Source organism: Oryzias latipes, chromosome 5, assembly GCF_002234675.1.
Source record: "Oryzias latipes chromosome 5, ASM223467v1".
Classification (NCBI taxonomy): Eukaryota; Metazoa; Chordata; class Actinopteri; order Beloniformes; family Adrianichthyidae; genus Oryzias; species Oryzias latipes.
Genome location: NC_019863.2, coordinates 11,533,482 through 11,550,181, shown reverse-complemented (window position 1 = coordinate 11,550,181; position 16,700 = coordinate 11,533,482). Strand labels below are relative to the sequence as shown.

The following is a 16,700-nucleotide window of genomic DNA, read 5'->3' as shown; positions in this document are numbered from 1 at the left end:
GACAGTGCGCAGAACCTTTTATCTTCAATGATTTGTGATCTTCACTGGTGTCTATGAAATCTTTCCACCTTTATCCACCTTTGTCATGGTAGGGAGAACACGTCAATGTAAGGGTGGGGTCATCTAAGATAGCACAAGGGTTAAGGGGGCGTTTTTGTTACTTTGGAGGCAGTGTTCAGGGGTGTGTTTGTCACTTGTGGGCAGTGACGTTTCTGTTTGATCTGATTGGCCAAAAGTTGCATGTCAAATCCGGCGAGGGGGGACTTTCTTTTAGATGCTATAATAGAAAACAAACGGCGGCTGTAACGTGTATTAAAACGGTAACGAATGCAGTGATTTTCGCATGAGAAAAACCTACAGCAATAAAAAAACCACTGCACTTTCTTACCTTGGTCTTGGGTCGATTAACGTTTTAATCTACGTTACACCCGTCGTTTTTTTCTATTAAGGCCTGTAACACAAACAGGGGTGGCGAACAAGTTTGACATAAAGAGCCCCAATTTCTAACTGTGATAGTCAAAGAGCCACACCACACACTGACCTGCCAGACATGCACACACACAAATACATGATTAAAGCCACATTATTTCCTATAACACACTCCTCTCCTTACAATAGCACTGGATTAAACGGCACAATTTCAGTTATGGGTGTTTTTTTCTGTATTTAACGTTAACAAATGCCGGTAAAACACACATGCTAGTGTTTAAAAAGCGCAAAACTGATTTTGTGTAGTTGTAAAATGCAGGTACGCTCGGTTAGAATTGCACCTGCGCGGTTGTAAGGTTTGCTCACTCAGTTCCTGAACACAACAGCTCAGTTTTCTTTGCGCTCATTCAATATATGGCAGCAATGAAACGCCATATTCTTATTAGAAATAATTAGCAATGGGAGACTCTACACATAGCTCAGTGTGCTGATTAGATTCACAACAAAGATAAGTGTTAGTGTACCTGCAAGACAGGATTTCGTCCAAAGATCTCCTGAAAGACCTAAGACAGTTTCTACTCAAACATGTCTGATTGAAATGAAGAGAAAAAAGACACTTGCCAGGAAGTAAAACTGGTGCCAAATGAGTTTTAACCAGTTATTTTGCCTCTCCTCTGCATATCCTCTGATTAATAAAGTCTCTCACAACTGTGGTTTAAGTGCTACTTTCAGTTAAAGATGCAGTGGAATGAAAGAAGACCTGCTGGGGTAGGTGAGGCTTGCTGATTTGGAATGACAATCAGGAGCCAATAATTAAGTTGCAACTAAAACTGAATTAGAACTTTAGTGTAGACTATAGATTTTGGCAAAAGAAAAAGGAATTTGTCTTTTGGATGTTAGAAAAGTCTGGTTTCATGAAGCATTTAAGAGGCAGAGAGAAGATCATTGGGTTCTATATTTTTCTACATTGATTCCCTTAGTGGACTGATTCTAGTGATTTCTCTGTGTTCTCATCATGTTGGAACACAATGAGGGTTAGCCTACGTCCACTGTTCAACACTTTTTTGAGAAGGGGGTCTACTTGGATATGTAAGAGGTAACAGTGGGATGAGGCACCATAGATTTATACGGTGTGCTTTTTCTAATGATTAAATAATGTACTGTAGATGTTAAAAAGATGAATATGAAAACAGAAAAATGGACTACAACCTGTATGCTCTGAGGCTTATTTGCTGTCTTTAATTCCATTCAATTTAATTTTATTTATATAGTCCAATATTGCAACACAGCTGTCTCAACGGGATTCATTAAAGTAAAACACATCAAATCAGCTATAAAATACAATAGCTGTTTGCTAAACTTATCCCAAAATCTGTCTTCTGCCTCATCTTTAGGTACGGAGACATGGTACCAAAAACTATCGCTGGAAAGATTTTTGGTTCCATTTGCTCCCTTAGCGGCGTGCTGGTGATCGCTCTGCCAGTTCCAGTCATCGTCTCCAACTTCAGCCGCATCTACCACCAGAACCAGAGAGCGGACAAACGCCGTGCTCAGAAGGTAAAAACATCCCGCCTTCATTTGACACTCGGGTTAAACAGGGCAATGATCACAGGGGAGGTGTTTAATTTCATCAGTTTAGTCTCTTGATTTTTCAGTAGGTCTCACTAGTTCGGTATTTTTATATTGAACGGAATGTGAGGGGATAACCAATGTTTTAAACCTTGATAGCCCTTTTTTAACGTAAAAAAAAAAATAATGGCTTTGCATAAAAAGCAGTTGACTGGAAATTATTTTTGGTGAAAAGTACAAGGAAAGTGTTTAAAATTATTTAAAATTAAAGCCGCAGACAGCGCTGTATGGCCCGCAGGCGCTACCTGTCCTTTCCGCCCTCTTTTGACCCATCCTTACTGCTGAGCGGCTGCTACAGACCCCTTACTCTTCCTTTCTGTCCCTGCCACCCTGGTCGAAGTACACGTGACAAATTCAGTAAAAAAAAAAAAATAATAATAATAATGGCAGTTTTTCTGATGGTTTTATCCTCCATGGCAACTATTTTATGTTTTGGTCACCTAGGGGTGACGAACAGATCTATGTAATTTTTGGAAGAATCTGCAAAAGTTCATTTTAGGACCTTCTTGGCAACAGAAGTTTTTTGTTTACCACACTCACTTTACTAATATATTCATGTCATATTGTTTCATTCAGCTAAAGCCAAGGATACATCTATTTCATTTTCAGAATACACCAGTAAAAAATAAGCGAGAAACAGGGAAACGTCACTTTTGCAAGCTCGCCAGGCCAATGTCGTTAAAAATCGACAGCTTCTAAAATCAAAATTTTTTCAAGAGTAGCTTCCCAATGAAACTCAAGGAGTTAAAGTAGGTGATAGATTGTAATCCCTCTGAGGAATTGGAATATGTAGACGGTTCTAAATGGGATTTTTATGGAGAGTTCACGATGGCAAACTCTTCCCGAGGTCAAATGTCAATGAAACTTCAGTTGTGGTTGTAGACTTAATGTAATAGCATATGTTTTGGAAATGTTGTGAAACGTTTTCATTTTCCATATTGTGCTAAAATGTTAAACTTGCCACTTTACCAGCGCATTGCTAAGCCACAGGTCCTGTGGATGTCCCATAGTAAATTTAAAACTTCCTTTGGATACCCCTGACATCTGTGGTTTGTCTTCATTACCTGATTTTAATATTCTTTAGAGCTCCAAAAGAGATTTTGGCCCCACCATTTTTATTGACGGTTATTTCCTGCTGTGATGTCATCAAAATTCATTTTCACAAGGTACTAGGTGCATGCAAATTTTGCTGAGTTTTAAGTATGTGGAGGGGGCGAAATATTCACATAAAAGTGCAGTGAGAAGGAAGAATTGCAAAATCAATATGGTCCTAGCCATCCAGGACTGCTGTGGGCCAAAATATAACTGGTTCGATATATTTTTGGAGTTTGTACTACTTTAATCCTAATCTCATCTCCTTTAACTTTTTTTAATCTAAAACTTTTTCACACATCACAAAGGGAAAGTGTTTCCCTCAAGATAAACATTAGTTTTTAAAGAACTTCAGAACTTATTTGATTTTATTTGATTTTTCTTTTCAGACCGACAGTCTGAGGACCAAATGTTAAGCAGCCACTCACCACAGTTCCCCCATGGGCTTGACCTTTCTGCAGGGCCGGATAAGAGTTCTATCAAGTTAGAGCCGTTGCTAGTAGCTGATTTGATTTGAGGAAAAAAACTGATTTCAATCCACAGAAGAGTGTGGTTTGCTAATGAATGTACTGATTCGTTAAAACATCATGCAAGAGCCTCTCTAACACATCTGTGCAGTCTACTGTGGCTTCCTTTGAGTCCAGTTCTGAATAGAACATTTTGTACAGAAAAATCAGAAAAGTCAACAACCTCACTCATTCTGTCAAGCGGGAAATTTAGATTCATTCAAGTGTTTCTGAAAAACCAAATTGCCACCTTGTACAGTCACACATCACCATGGGTCAATATTAACTACATCTGTTATATTAGAGAAAAAATGTAGAGAAAAATCCCATCTGGTATATTTCTGTCTGCTTTCTTTCCTCTGACCTGTATTTATCCTGTTAATGGTTTATGTTAATAACGCTTCCCAGGTCACTAGGGTCAAATCAAGTTGTGTCCTTTTTTTTCTATTTGAGTTTAAAGACCCACACCAATGAAAATTGAGTTTTAGCATTGTCTCATGATGGTGGACAAATATAAAGATAAATACGCTCAAAATTGCATAATCATGATTAAAAGATCACTGGGAATGCTTTTAAAGTCGCTGCAAAGGTAATCAGAACGGGAACTTTAAAAGCAAGACCAGAAGATGAAAAACTACAGGGCAGGATTTGTTTAGTTTGCAGTATTTCATCCGTTTCACCTTCCTCCATAATCGTATGTGTCCCGGCCTTACCATCTTCTCTAGATCTCATTTGTCTTCATTTTTCTTCAACAGCATGCTGCTGCTGTTCCCATTACAATTATGTAGTCATGTGGGGGGGGGGGGGACTCTACAAAAGGTCTTTTCATTAATCTATTGTTGTTCCTCAGTGAGAAAATAGAAAGTAAAGGATCTAAACTTGATTTAATGTTGATTACAGCATAATGTTTAATGTGTGCCTCAGTGTGGAGTACGTTGCCACTTCTTGTTACAAGCACATATGTGACATAATCAGACAGCGAAACTGCAGTTTACATCAATAATTTACAAATAAATTGAAAAGCAAACTTGCAGAGGAAGAAAACTGGTTTCTTTTTTATTCCAGCACCAATCAGCAGCGCAGCAGTAGCCATCAGTGCTCGGGAGTGTTGAGGCAGTAAATGGATTGAGGTCACATCGGTAATGGGACAGCAAAGTCAAGTGGAGCCACAGCAGCAGGGCAGGTTGTTCAGCATAAAAAAAACCCGACAAAATGATTAGAAATGTGAGGATAAGGAAAGGAAATGACATGCAGGAAAGAGGCAGCGATTAAGAGGATGAAGTAAAAATTCACAGGTAGAGCAGGATTTCCTGATTGGGAGATCTCTGATTGTGTGTAAGAAAAAGAAAGAGTCTGTAATGAAGTACTTTCAGGGCTCACTTGTCTCTTTCTATTGCAGTCCAGCAGTTTGACTGTAGAGCTGTGGGTGGTTACGCTGGAGCTTGATTTGTGCGGTCAACCACGACCACCAATGATGTAAATCACCAGAATCCATCATTATAGAGCTCCAAAGGGGCTCATAATGAACAGACCAAAGAAATGTATCCAAAAAGTAAATTCTCTACCCCTGTCCACCCTTTAGAGAGCATTTACCAATCTAGATTAAATTGGTGTATTTTCAACCTAATGATCAAAACTGCAGTTCTGCCATTTTCACTGATAAAAATGAATAAAAAAACACTCTAGAGAAAATTGTGTTTTTGGTGTTTTTAACACCTTCTTATCACATTTTTCTAATGATGGAGGACGTATATAAAGAAAATAAAGATGAAATTTGCATTTCTGAGTATTTCTTAATTCAAATAATTGTTAATCAGGAGCAGAAAACAAAATGCTCTTTGAATAGGGCATATTTGTTACGTAGAAAATAGGATGGGTAGGCCACAAACTCCCTGCTGTGCTCCATATTGATGCATCTACTTGCAGACAAATAGATCCATGTACGTCTTCATTTTTCTTATCTGAGCTGAAAACTGTACGGCTGGATAGCTCCAATATTCCTCACCAATTTTGTTGCACCAGTAATGTTAGGTTGGGGTTGTGAGGGGCTGTAAGCTAGTGGGAGAGCATGTAAATAGATGGTTGAGGGGAAATGGGGGTGGGCTAACTCCCTGCTTATAGTTCCGCCAACAACTCACAGGTACATTTCTAATAAACTTCTGCCACTCTGCAGAAACTATGTCCTAGAAAACAACACAGGTTTTGTGATTTTGCCTAAAAACGGCATAATCATAATTAAAAGCTTTTACCTTTGCTTAACCCTTGTGCTATCCTAGGCACTTTAACATTGGGAGTGGGGTCATCTAGACCCACTAGACAGTGCGCTGAACCTTTTTTCTTCAATGATTTGTGATCTTCACTGGTTTCCATGGATCACATGAAATCCTCTCCACCTTTATCCACCTTTGTCATGGTAGGGAGAACACGTCAATGTGAGGATCGGGTCATCTGGACCCCATAGGATAGCACAAGAAATTCTCAGAATCGAAATGGGTCTTTAACTGAAAACATGAACATAACTTTCACTAGAAAGCTCAAAATTCCTTATTCCAAATAAGTTTAAGGGCAAAAATGAAAATTAAGGACATTGACCTTTGGCAACAAGTTTGGCAGTGACAACCCACTGTCAGAGCGCCAACTTGAATCCAGAAAAAGAAATAATCAGACACAAAACAGCTGCAGAACGGTATATCTAAATGTTCTTCCTTGGCCAGCTGGGAGATAGAAAAAAAGCAGCCCATCACGTTTTGCTTGATCAAAGATCTGACAGCATGATGGATGAAACTCTGTCAGTTCATCAGATTCAACTGCAGAGATGCGCCCACAGCAAAATCCTGTTGCCAGTAGCAACTGCATCTGGCATCTGAAAATAAATAGTTTCATTACCGCCATGTAAACAAAGAGCAAACTGTTAATGTGTTCATCCTATAAAACACAAGCTTGATGCAAACTGGTTTCTGAACTACAGACCTCCACTGTTTCAGTGACCCGCTTACTGTTTATCAAAACCACAAATATTGTCTTTTGGATCTTTTCATGTGAACTATGGCTAAGGAATCTGTTGATCTACATATGTTGGACATCTTAGTGTTTAAAAAAAAGCAACTATGAAGGGGTCAAAAGAATGCAATTTGATGTCGGAAGTCTTTAAAGTTCCAGTCCAATTATCTTTTGATCAATTAAAAAGTGTTTCCAGTGGTCTTTTAAATTTGATGATGCTGTTTTAGACAAATTTGTTAAAACTGTTTCTGCAGAGCAGCATGAGTTCATCAGAAACTTGTGTTGTGGGTGGACTTACACTTCAGCTTTCAGCCCCTAACATTACTGATGCAACGAAAATGGTGAGCAGTTTTGGAGCTAATCGGCCGTACAGTTTTGAGCCAGATGCCAGCTTGGACGAAGAAAGACTTACATGGGCCTTGTCGTCTACAACTGGATGCAGGTACAATTGGAGTGGAGCGGGAGCTTGTGGCTAGCTTTTTCCAACAGATTTGCTCCATCTCCTCCTGATTCACAGCGATGTGAAAAAAGAAATACCCAAAAATACAATTTTAAGCTTAATTTTCTTTTTAAATGCCTTCCATCATGAGAAAAAATGCCACAAGAATACGTTAAAAACATTTTTTTCATTGGGCTGGGTCTTAACCTGTTCATCTACAAATCTGGGACAGAGTGGCCACAAGAGAACCTGAATCAACCGTAAATGTTTTTGATTAATTCATACTTTGCAATCATCAAAAGCAGTCAGACTACTTTCTCTTTTCTAGTATGTTTACAAACCATTTTGAGATTTAATTTGACGCATGTTCGACTCAGTTCCTCAGAATGAGTTAGATCTTTGATCAGCTCTCTATGAAAATACGTTTTTCAGACCGTTTGGGCTGAGCAGATCTTCAGAAAAGACAGGACGATCTGCTAAATATTAACTGGCTGCAGATATCTTGCACTTACAGGGGAAGGGAATTAAGTATTCCATAATATTTTCTCTGTGTCAAGGAAGCCCTTTGATCAGCAGGAAAAGCAGGAAGCACACCACACAAAGGGGACTTTACTTCCAAGTTTGTTAACTCTTCAATCATGAGCGAACAAACAAAAAAGCAGACCTCCTGTCTAAAAAATAAATAAATAAATAAACACTACTGCTTCACATTTCCTACGCACGCAAATATCCATTATTATTGGTTTTGGTATTTAGCATTACTCATGCCTTCACTGGTGGAGTCTGACTGACAACTTTTGAAGTAACCAAACTAATTCCATTACTTTTGATTCATGCCTTGCAAGTTGATAATGTTCTGCCTGTCTCCTGAAATGCATTTCTGGAGGGGGTGCGGGGCAGCGGGACAAGCTTTACCTGACTTTGCGTGTCTACATGCAGTTGAAGTTGTGATGTACGTTTATTCTAATATCTTTTTCATCTTGAGAAATGCCAAATGCAATTTCACCTCCTTTTTCTCTGTTCTGTTATCACTTCTGCAGTTTGATGGGCTTTTATCTCGGGGCCTTACAGAGAAGAAAGTGGATGTGGGCACGGCTTCACAAAAAGCTAGCTTTTCTCCCTTCCAGTCAGAGCAAAGGCAAACGTAGCCAAATAGAGTTTGAAATAAAACGCCCTTTATTCCATGACAGGAAACCCCATGGTTTTAAATTCAGCCATTCACAAGGAGGGAAAGAACGACAAAAATGACCCCAAGAATTATTAATAAAATATCTGGTAAATGACTTAATGTAACATTTAGTCAGGTTAAAGTTTCAAACATCAGCAGGTATATTTTTATTCATATTTCTTTATATAAATACAATTTTTGGAGAACCGTTTATTGACCTAGCAGTTAGACTGCCAGTACAGCATTTAAATAGGAATGATTTATTTCAAAAGGTTAAAACCATTGACTGTTTATTAGAAGTTTACAGAGTGAGTGTGGCGTCTCCCATTGAAAACGGCTTACTTCCAATAAAACAAAGTCATTTCAGTCGCCATGTTTTCGTGATACGGACATCACCATGTTGGAGCCAAGTGACATCAGTGAGCAGTGATTGGTCTGAAACAACATTTCTGTGGCAACCATTCTCATTAATCAGGAGTGATTTGCTAGAAGTCCACACCCCTACCACTTAAAAGCGGGATCAGGACAATCTGTCTTTTCAAACGCTAAACGTAGGTGCCAGCAGGAATCTAGTTTATAACTTGAAAAACTTGCAATAAAGAGAAGGTATCATGAAAAAAATTAGGATGATCAAGAACATGTTCTGATAAATAATGACTGATTTAATAGCTGTTTATTAGTTCTTATTTGGAACACAAGGGGGGGCGGGGTCACTCAGTCCAGTCCCCTTATACAGTCAATGGTTTATACTGAGAAATTACTTTAGTGAATGGGAAACACCTTTTTTCATATGCCATTTCCTTTCCTTAAGCTTGCTTATCACATATCGTCAAACACAATCATAACCTTTATGTCACCGTCAGTGAATCCAAAAAAAAAAAAGATTTAACTGAAGAATTGTTTTAAAACAGAGGACAACTCATTTTTTTGGTGTTAAATTTGAAGGACTACTTTTAAAGCTTTGTAAATGTACCTTTATGGATTTTGTGTATTAGTTGTAACAAATACATGCTACTTGCTGTAAAAAAAAGCGTAGGCTTTGGTAAAAAGCCCTGAATCAAATCAAGGTCAGAGTGATCTACTTGAGTCCTTTAAAAATCATTCAATCAAATTAAAAAAGGTAGCTATTTTAATGAAGGACATTCATGAAGCCATGAAAGTACTGTGCCAAACACACAAACAATTCCCTCCGTCCTTAAAATGAATTGCATTCTCTTCAGTTTTTAAGTGCTTTAGAGCTTTTTACCAAAAAAAAAAAAAACATTCCATTTAAATGCAGCCTTGTAGTTAGTCTCTATGATTCCTTTGGATTTTAATTATTTAAAAAAAAAAATTATTAATAACACTAATGGACATTTTCTTTTGAGAAATATAGACAATATTGACGCAAAGAAAAGCAGATGTTTAATGATTGTTATTTCATTGTATTAAACATGTCAGCAGAGAACTGGTTCATTTAACAGTTTAAATTAAACTAAACTGATTCAAACTTATATTTTCACATAAATAGGATCTTTGCTGACACTAAATTATTTCTTAAAAGCAAAAGATGTTTGAATTCATCCATTTCTTTTCTGCTACATATTTATTTTAAGTTGAAACAGTTTCCAAAAAACAAATGCAGTACATACTGTAGCTATTTAGCTTGATGTCACATTTCTGAAGTAGTCAACATATACATAACAGGAATTTCCTTATCTGCAGTTAGAACTGAAGAAGCTGCTCAGAAGAGCAGTGCAAAGTCTTCTGGATCAAATTTAAGGTAGATTCTCTAAATACCAGAATCCTGTTTAACCCTTGTGCTATCCTAGGCACTTTAACCCTTGTGCTATCCTAGGCACTTTAACCCTTGTGCTATCCTAGGCACTTTAACATTGAGAGTTGGGTCATCTGGACCCACTAGACAGTGCGCGTAACCTTTTTTTCTTCATTGATGTATGAGCCTCACTGGTGTCCATGGATTACATGAAATCTCTCCACCTTTATCCACCTTTGTCATGGTAGGGAGAACACGTCAATGTAAGGGTGGGGTCATCTAAGATACCACGAGGGTTAACATTGGGACTTGGGTCATGTAGACCCACTAGACAGTGCGCTGAACCTTTTTTCTTCAATGATTTGTGAACCTCACTGGTGTCCATGGATTACATGAAATTTTTCCACCTTTGTCATGGTAGGGATAACACGTCAATGTAAGGGTGGGGTCATCTAAAATAGCACAAGGGTTAAACACCTAAGATGAACTCTTCTAAACTTCCACTGTCAATGTGTATCCTACTGAGCCAGTGTCCTGACATGGAAAAAAATTAAATATATCTCGTTCCCACAAATTAATATCTTGTTCCCACGAAATAATATTCAGTTCCCCCAAGATAATATTCAGTTCCCACGAAATACTATTTCGTTCCCTCAAAATAGTAAATTCGTGCGAACGAAATAATCAATTTGTGCGAACGAAATAATCATTCACGTCATAAGTCATTCATAAACACCGAAATACTCTCCGTCCTACCGCAAAAGCTGCTTTCGGTGGTAACTTCTGTGTCTCTGTGACCCACATTCGTTCAAGAAAGGAAAAAGAAAAGCATCATTCTTGGTTTTCTTTTTCCTTTCTTGAACGAATGTGGGTCACAGGGACACGGAAGTTACTGCTGAAAGCGGCTTTTGCGGCAGGACGGAGAGCACATCCGTGTTTATGAACGACTTATGAGGTGAATTATTACTTCATTCGCACAAATTTATTGTTTTGAGGAAACTAAACTGTATTTCGTTGGAACAAGAAATTCATTTGTGGGAACAAGATATATTTTATTCTTTCCATGTCAGGACACGGGCTCCGTACTATCAGGATGATGCAGGACAAAATGCCAAGATTGGGGGAAGATCCAGTCTTCTTTAATTAACAAAAAACTCCATAGACATAACTGAACTCGAAAAACAACCTTAAGAAGAGGAAGGAGAACTGGCCGAGCAGACTAAACTAAGACAACACTCCTACACAGAGTGCAGAAACACTTAAATAGGGTTCAAACAAAATAACCTAAAGTGCAGGCAGCTGTGTGCCACTCCATGGAGAGCCACAGAAGAGAGAGCAGAGCCCTCCAGGAGAAGCCACAGTCAGCCTGCAAAGAAAACAAAAGTTAGGTTCTATGAATCCTGGATGATCACGATGACAGATGATCGTCACTGGCGTTGCTTCAAGCACCACCTCTGGCGATCAGGAAAGATTAAATAGAACACAAGAACAAGGTAAAAGAAAACACAATTAACATATTGTGATGTTCACTCAGATCATATTTTGATCGATTGGAAAATAATTCCCCGTCAACAAACCTGTGTCGTATTCTATGATGTTTCTGCAGAGCGGCAGTACCTCATTGAAATTTGCCACTGAATTGTGGGCGGGACTGTTGGTGTGGAGTAAGCCCGCGACTACTTTCCATCAACCATCTGTTTATACTCTCTCCTGCTGGCTTACAGCCCCTTACATCCCCAATCTAACATGCGATTGACACCTTTAAAACATCTCCATCTTGTCTGGAAAAAAAGAAGTGTGCAGATTTCCTAGTTTCCAATCAGGTCTGGAGTAATTCAATGGATCACTTCATCTCTAGGCTGAAAATATTTTGCGGTGGAATTTTCTAATAAATGTTCAATAATGTGTTTCTTTTTACCGTAGCAGAGAGGATATAGACAATAGGGGTTGCTCAAGGTCGAGAGGGATGACTTACCCTGGACAACTGTGTACATCTTGCTAAAACAGTAGTAGTTAGTAAACAGCTGTGAGTTTTCACAATAAAAAAATGCCTTTTTTAATTTAGTTTGTCTTTGGAAAGAAACAAAAAAAAAAAAACTCACGAGGAAGCGCAGGAAGTCTTATTCTGGCTTCTGTTTTTTTTTTTGCTATCTTACAGAATGTTTTAGAATTAACCTAATTAGATTCCAAAACCTCTTTTTGTGCCATTTAAAATAGTTATTTTTCTAAAACCTGCCTTTTACATGAAAAACCTTCTAACAAACCAACATACTTTTGTTGCTTCAGGCAGTTTTAAAATGAGAATTATATCCTTCAAATGGCTTCCTTCCATTTATGGATATGTAAAATTGTAAAGTTGCATTAATTATGTGATATTCAGTAAATGTCTTTGAGTTTTTTATGCTTCTTGTAAACCAAAGAATTAAGAAAGACAACACCACAGATTACAAAGAAATCCCTGATACAAGACGTGTTGGGGGGGTTGATCACATACATTCCTGCAGATTGGTGATTTTAGTTAAGTAGATTAACTAGAACAATGTGTTAAATTCTTCGGTAAAAACTGTAAAGAAAGCCACAGTGAAAATGACTGGATATTTGTTGATGAGTCGGCAGATTAAATAAATGATTTGGCATCCCCTGTGAAACCCCCATGTCTGATGCAGTGACCTCTTCTTCTTCCCACTACCAGAAAACCAGGATGGCCAGGATAAGAATAGCCAAGTCCGGAAGCGCCAATGCCTTTCTGCAGAGCAAACGCAACGGAATGCTCAGTGAACTGCTGGAGCTGACGGTGAGTCTAACCTTTGACCCAACACAACAAATCTTAAGGGAAACCCATCACAGAGGTGCTTATTAAAGTGTACATGCAATTTTAAAGCAACTCAGTTTTGGACATTAATGCTATTTTTCCTGGTTAAAAGTCCTTTTTCTAATTATTTCTGTTGCCTGGAACTCGGTAATTCAGAGGCAGAAGCTTTAGTACAAACATAAGCAGAATGCAACAATTATCGCCAGAATTAACCAAAGGAACATTTAAAAGTAATTCAAAGGATATAAAAGAGCAGCAGAAGTTGGAGCCCTTGTTGTCTTACAGGGACTAAGTGATAGAAAATGAGTTACGCTTATCACCCTCTGTGCTGGCGGTAATCAGCGTAATAATCACACTAGCAGTTTTTCTGCGGCTTGATTTAATGCTGGTGTAAAACTAGCAAGAACAACAGTTGCTGTGCCTCGTTTGTCCAGTAGCTTTAGGTTATAATTAAATGTTTAATGCGACAAGGAGACTGCAGCAAACTTCAAAGCAAAAGTGCCACAGAACTGTGTGACAGTGCTGATGAACAACAAAGAGTTCTGAAGATCAGACAGAACGATGACTCTATTGGACTGAGTTCATTGTCTTCAGGCCAACGATGTATTGTTAATCACTCAGTTTCCTCTCTTGGCTCTCCTTAAAAATATCATATTTTTCTAAGTAATTTAAGAAATCCCCACAAAAACCCCATATGATGGTGTTACCCTTAGCTTTGGTTCAAAGTCGACAGACTTTGCAGTTGCTGAGGGCGTGGTCTGATTGTTCCATATATATACTGTATAAGGTGGCATGTGAGAGAATAAACCTTCACATTGAGAAGTCAAGAAGTGTCTCTTTGTCATTGCCACAATATCATCTTAATAACTTATGTAAACCAGGCATATCCAAAGTATGGCTGTGGGCCAAAAGAGCCCTGAGTTTAAATTTCCGCAGGCTCCTGTCATGAAATCATTAATTAACAGCCTTTAGTACATTTCAAAGAACTATGATTTCTTCACTGTGATTAGCTAAATGACATAATAAGTTGTTGTAAACCTGTGGCTACTTGACCATTAGAGCCTCAAGAACCAAATAAGAAGAACAGATTTATTTGTTTCTTTGGTCAAAACCACAGTGGTACTTTGGAAACTGAATTAGATAACTATTTGTGTTCACATGGTTTAATTTGCACCTTTTGCAAATTTTCTGTATTTTACAGCAACAATTCTCCACTCTGTTTTTTGGTTCCTACAATTACCTTTAAAAAATTGTAACCACTATGAAAAAAATATGTTTGGTAATGCAGAACCCATTTGTCCATATCCTTCCCATCCAGTCCATCACTCTAGCTTTCAGTGACATACTCTGCTCCTTGCAGATGGCTACCAAAATCCATTTGAATCTAATCGAGTCCAGTGTGAAAGCTCATGGGTGTCTGGAAGTGGTTGGAATTATCATATAAATGCCATCTGTGAGTGCTGAGCGACCCCCATGTCTGTGATGAGGCTGCCACAATCCAGGGACATCAAATTACGGTAGTGTCACCGCTGACAGTCAGTCGGTGGCACTGCATGGGTCTGGGGTGGGAGTGAGTGGGCATATATGACAAAATGACCGATTCACTAACAACTTAAAGTTAGATTAGAGATTTACTGCACGTCTGTTTGCATTTAGGCGTTTCATTCTTTTGACAGCCATTTAACTGTTTCATAAATCAAAGGTTCCATGTCACAGAAGAAGATTTATTGATTATATTGTCAAGTTTGATGATAACCCCACATAAGAGGTCATTTCAGCTTTACCCCTTTGAATACTAATGCTATCATTACTATTACTGCTCATTTTTCAGTGACACCACACGTTTTGTTAAGTGGGGTGAAATAAAATGGAGACCTGAGTAAATCACTTCACTAATACAAATGTGTTTCTGATCAAAACAGATGTTTACTTGTTTTGTTCTTTTTAATCAATCCTGATCTTTTAAAGACGTTTAATGGAGGACTGAATCTTGTGGAGTTTCTTTGTTGAAATGTAGGCAGCCAAGCTTTTCGATCATGTTTGACTGGCCTGATGATAAACATTTGCTGCTTTATTGATTATGTCAGATCACTTCAGGTCTGTATAATTATTAAAGACTGTGTTTATTCCGAGCTCAATGGCTGCACAGTGTGCTCATAAGTTTTCTGCTCTCTACAGACCCTTCCCAAAAGAGTAGAATATCGTAGAAAAGTGTATCTATTTACATAATTCCATTCAAAAAATTAAGCTTTGGAGACTATAGATTTAAGGCCCACTCTTTAATTGATTTCAAATATTTATTTGTTTTTACATAAATTGGCCTTCCAGCTCATGAAACTCACAAAAACAGGATTGCAGAAAATTACAAAACTGTTGAAAAATCACCATTTACTTCTCAGGTATTGCATAAAGATAAAGACAGAGATTATTATGATCAAATCAATCAAAGAAAGTAATTTCAAAATCACTTTGCCATCCTCAATACGTCAGTATTCTGGGCAGGGACCAGGTCATGCTGAAAGATGAAATCTGCATCTCCATCCAGACCCTCAGCAGAAGGAATCATGAAGCCCTCTAGAACATCCCGCTAGACTGTGACAGTGATTTTGGATCACCAACGCTAGACATTCCACCCTAAATCATGACGGACTGTGGAGATTTCACACTGGACCTCCATCAGTTGAGTTCCTCGCCAGTCTTCCTCCAAATCTTTGGACCTTGATTCCCAAATGAAAGACCCATTTTCCTTTCATCAGAAAACAGGACTTTGGACCTCTGGCCAACACTCCAGTCCTTCTTCTCTTTTCTCTGGCCCAGTTGAGACGTTTCCTCCGTTGGTCCAGACTCAGGACCCTACAGTTGTAGTCAATCTCCTGAATGATGGTCTGAATGTGATGTTTTTTGAAGCTGTTCCTCCACCACATTCCACCATTTCTGGATATTCCTGTCCTTTTAATAATCCGCTGAAGCCCACGCTCATCTCTTTAGCTGGTGCATCTTCTCCTGTCACATTTTGCCCAAACATTAGACTTTCCGTTGATCTGCTTGGACACAGCTCTCTGTGAACAGTCAGCCTCCTTAACTAGGAACTTTGATGACTTACATAAGCAATAGAGGGAATCAGTGATGGTCTTCTGGCTATTTGTCAAGTCTGAAGTTGAACCAAACTGAGAAAATTGAAACTAACTGAACCTGTGCAGGTGCTTTGAGTTGAGTAGATGATTAGTTGGTGAAATTCAGTGTCAAACGTTCATGTAATGATAATTTTGAGCAGATTTCTTGTGAGTATTGAAATTTGTGGGTGTGTTTTTGTGGGTTTTCTTAGCTGCAACTAAAATTTTGTTTAAAAAAAATAAAAATAGACAAAAACAAATTAATACCTCAAATAAATTAAACATTTTTTTGGAAAAGGAACTGTAATTGGATGTAAATTTAGAAAAATAATTTATCTGATTATGAGGAGATAAGTAGATCGGTAGATTATTATTAGTAATCTCATGTAACTTAGTAATTAGCAGCAATGTCAATTATGTTATGTTGGCAGAGAAGATTCTGCAGATTTTTAACAGGTGCACCCCACAAACTCCGCTCTGCTGCTCGTCACATTAATGCATGTTTCTTACAAAATAAATACATTATATTATATGTGCAATATAAGATATACAGTTCTATGTTTCTTATCAAATATGTTTAAAAGAAAAAAGCAAGCTGTCCAATAATAAAATAAATATGACCAAAGAACATTCTGACAAAATGAATCTGGTAAATATAGTCCTTCTATTTAGATTATAGGAATAGATATCTATGTTTTATGTTTTCAAGAAAGGTAAGTAATATGGATTCATTATATTAAATTCATGAAAGGTTTG

At 38.0% G+C, this 16,700-nt stretch overlaps 1 protein-coding gene across 2 annotated transcripts in view; it reads left to right on the top strand.

Moving 5' to 3' along the window:
* LOC101167781 (potassium voltage-gated channel subfamily D member 3) overlaps nt 1-16,700 on the top strand; it is a 120,837-nt gene that overhangs the window by 98,747 nt on the left and 5,390 nt on the right. For both annotated transcript variants that reach the window (XM_020703200.2, XM_004068703.4), the window contains 2 exons: nt 1,824-1,986; nt 12,712-12,813. In XM_020703200.2, the coding sequence (XP_020558859.1) occupies nt 1,824-1,986; nt 12,712-12,813 (265 nt within the window). The remainder of the gene's footprint in view (nt 1-1,823; nt 1,987-12,711; nt 12,814-16,700) is intronic.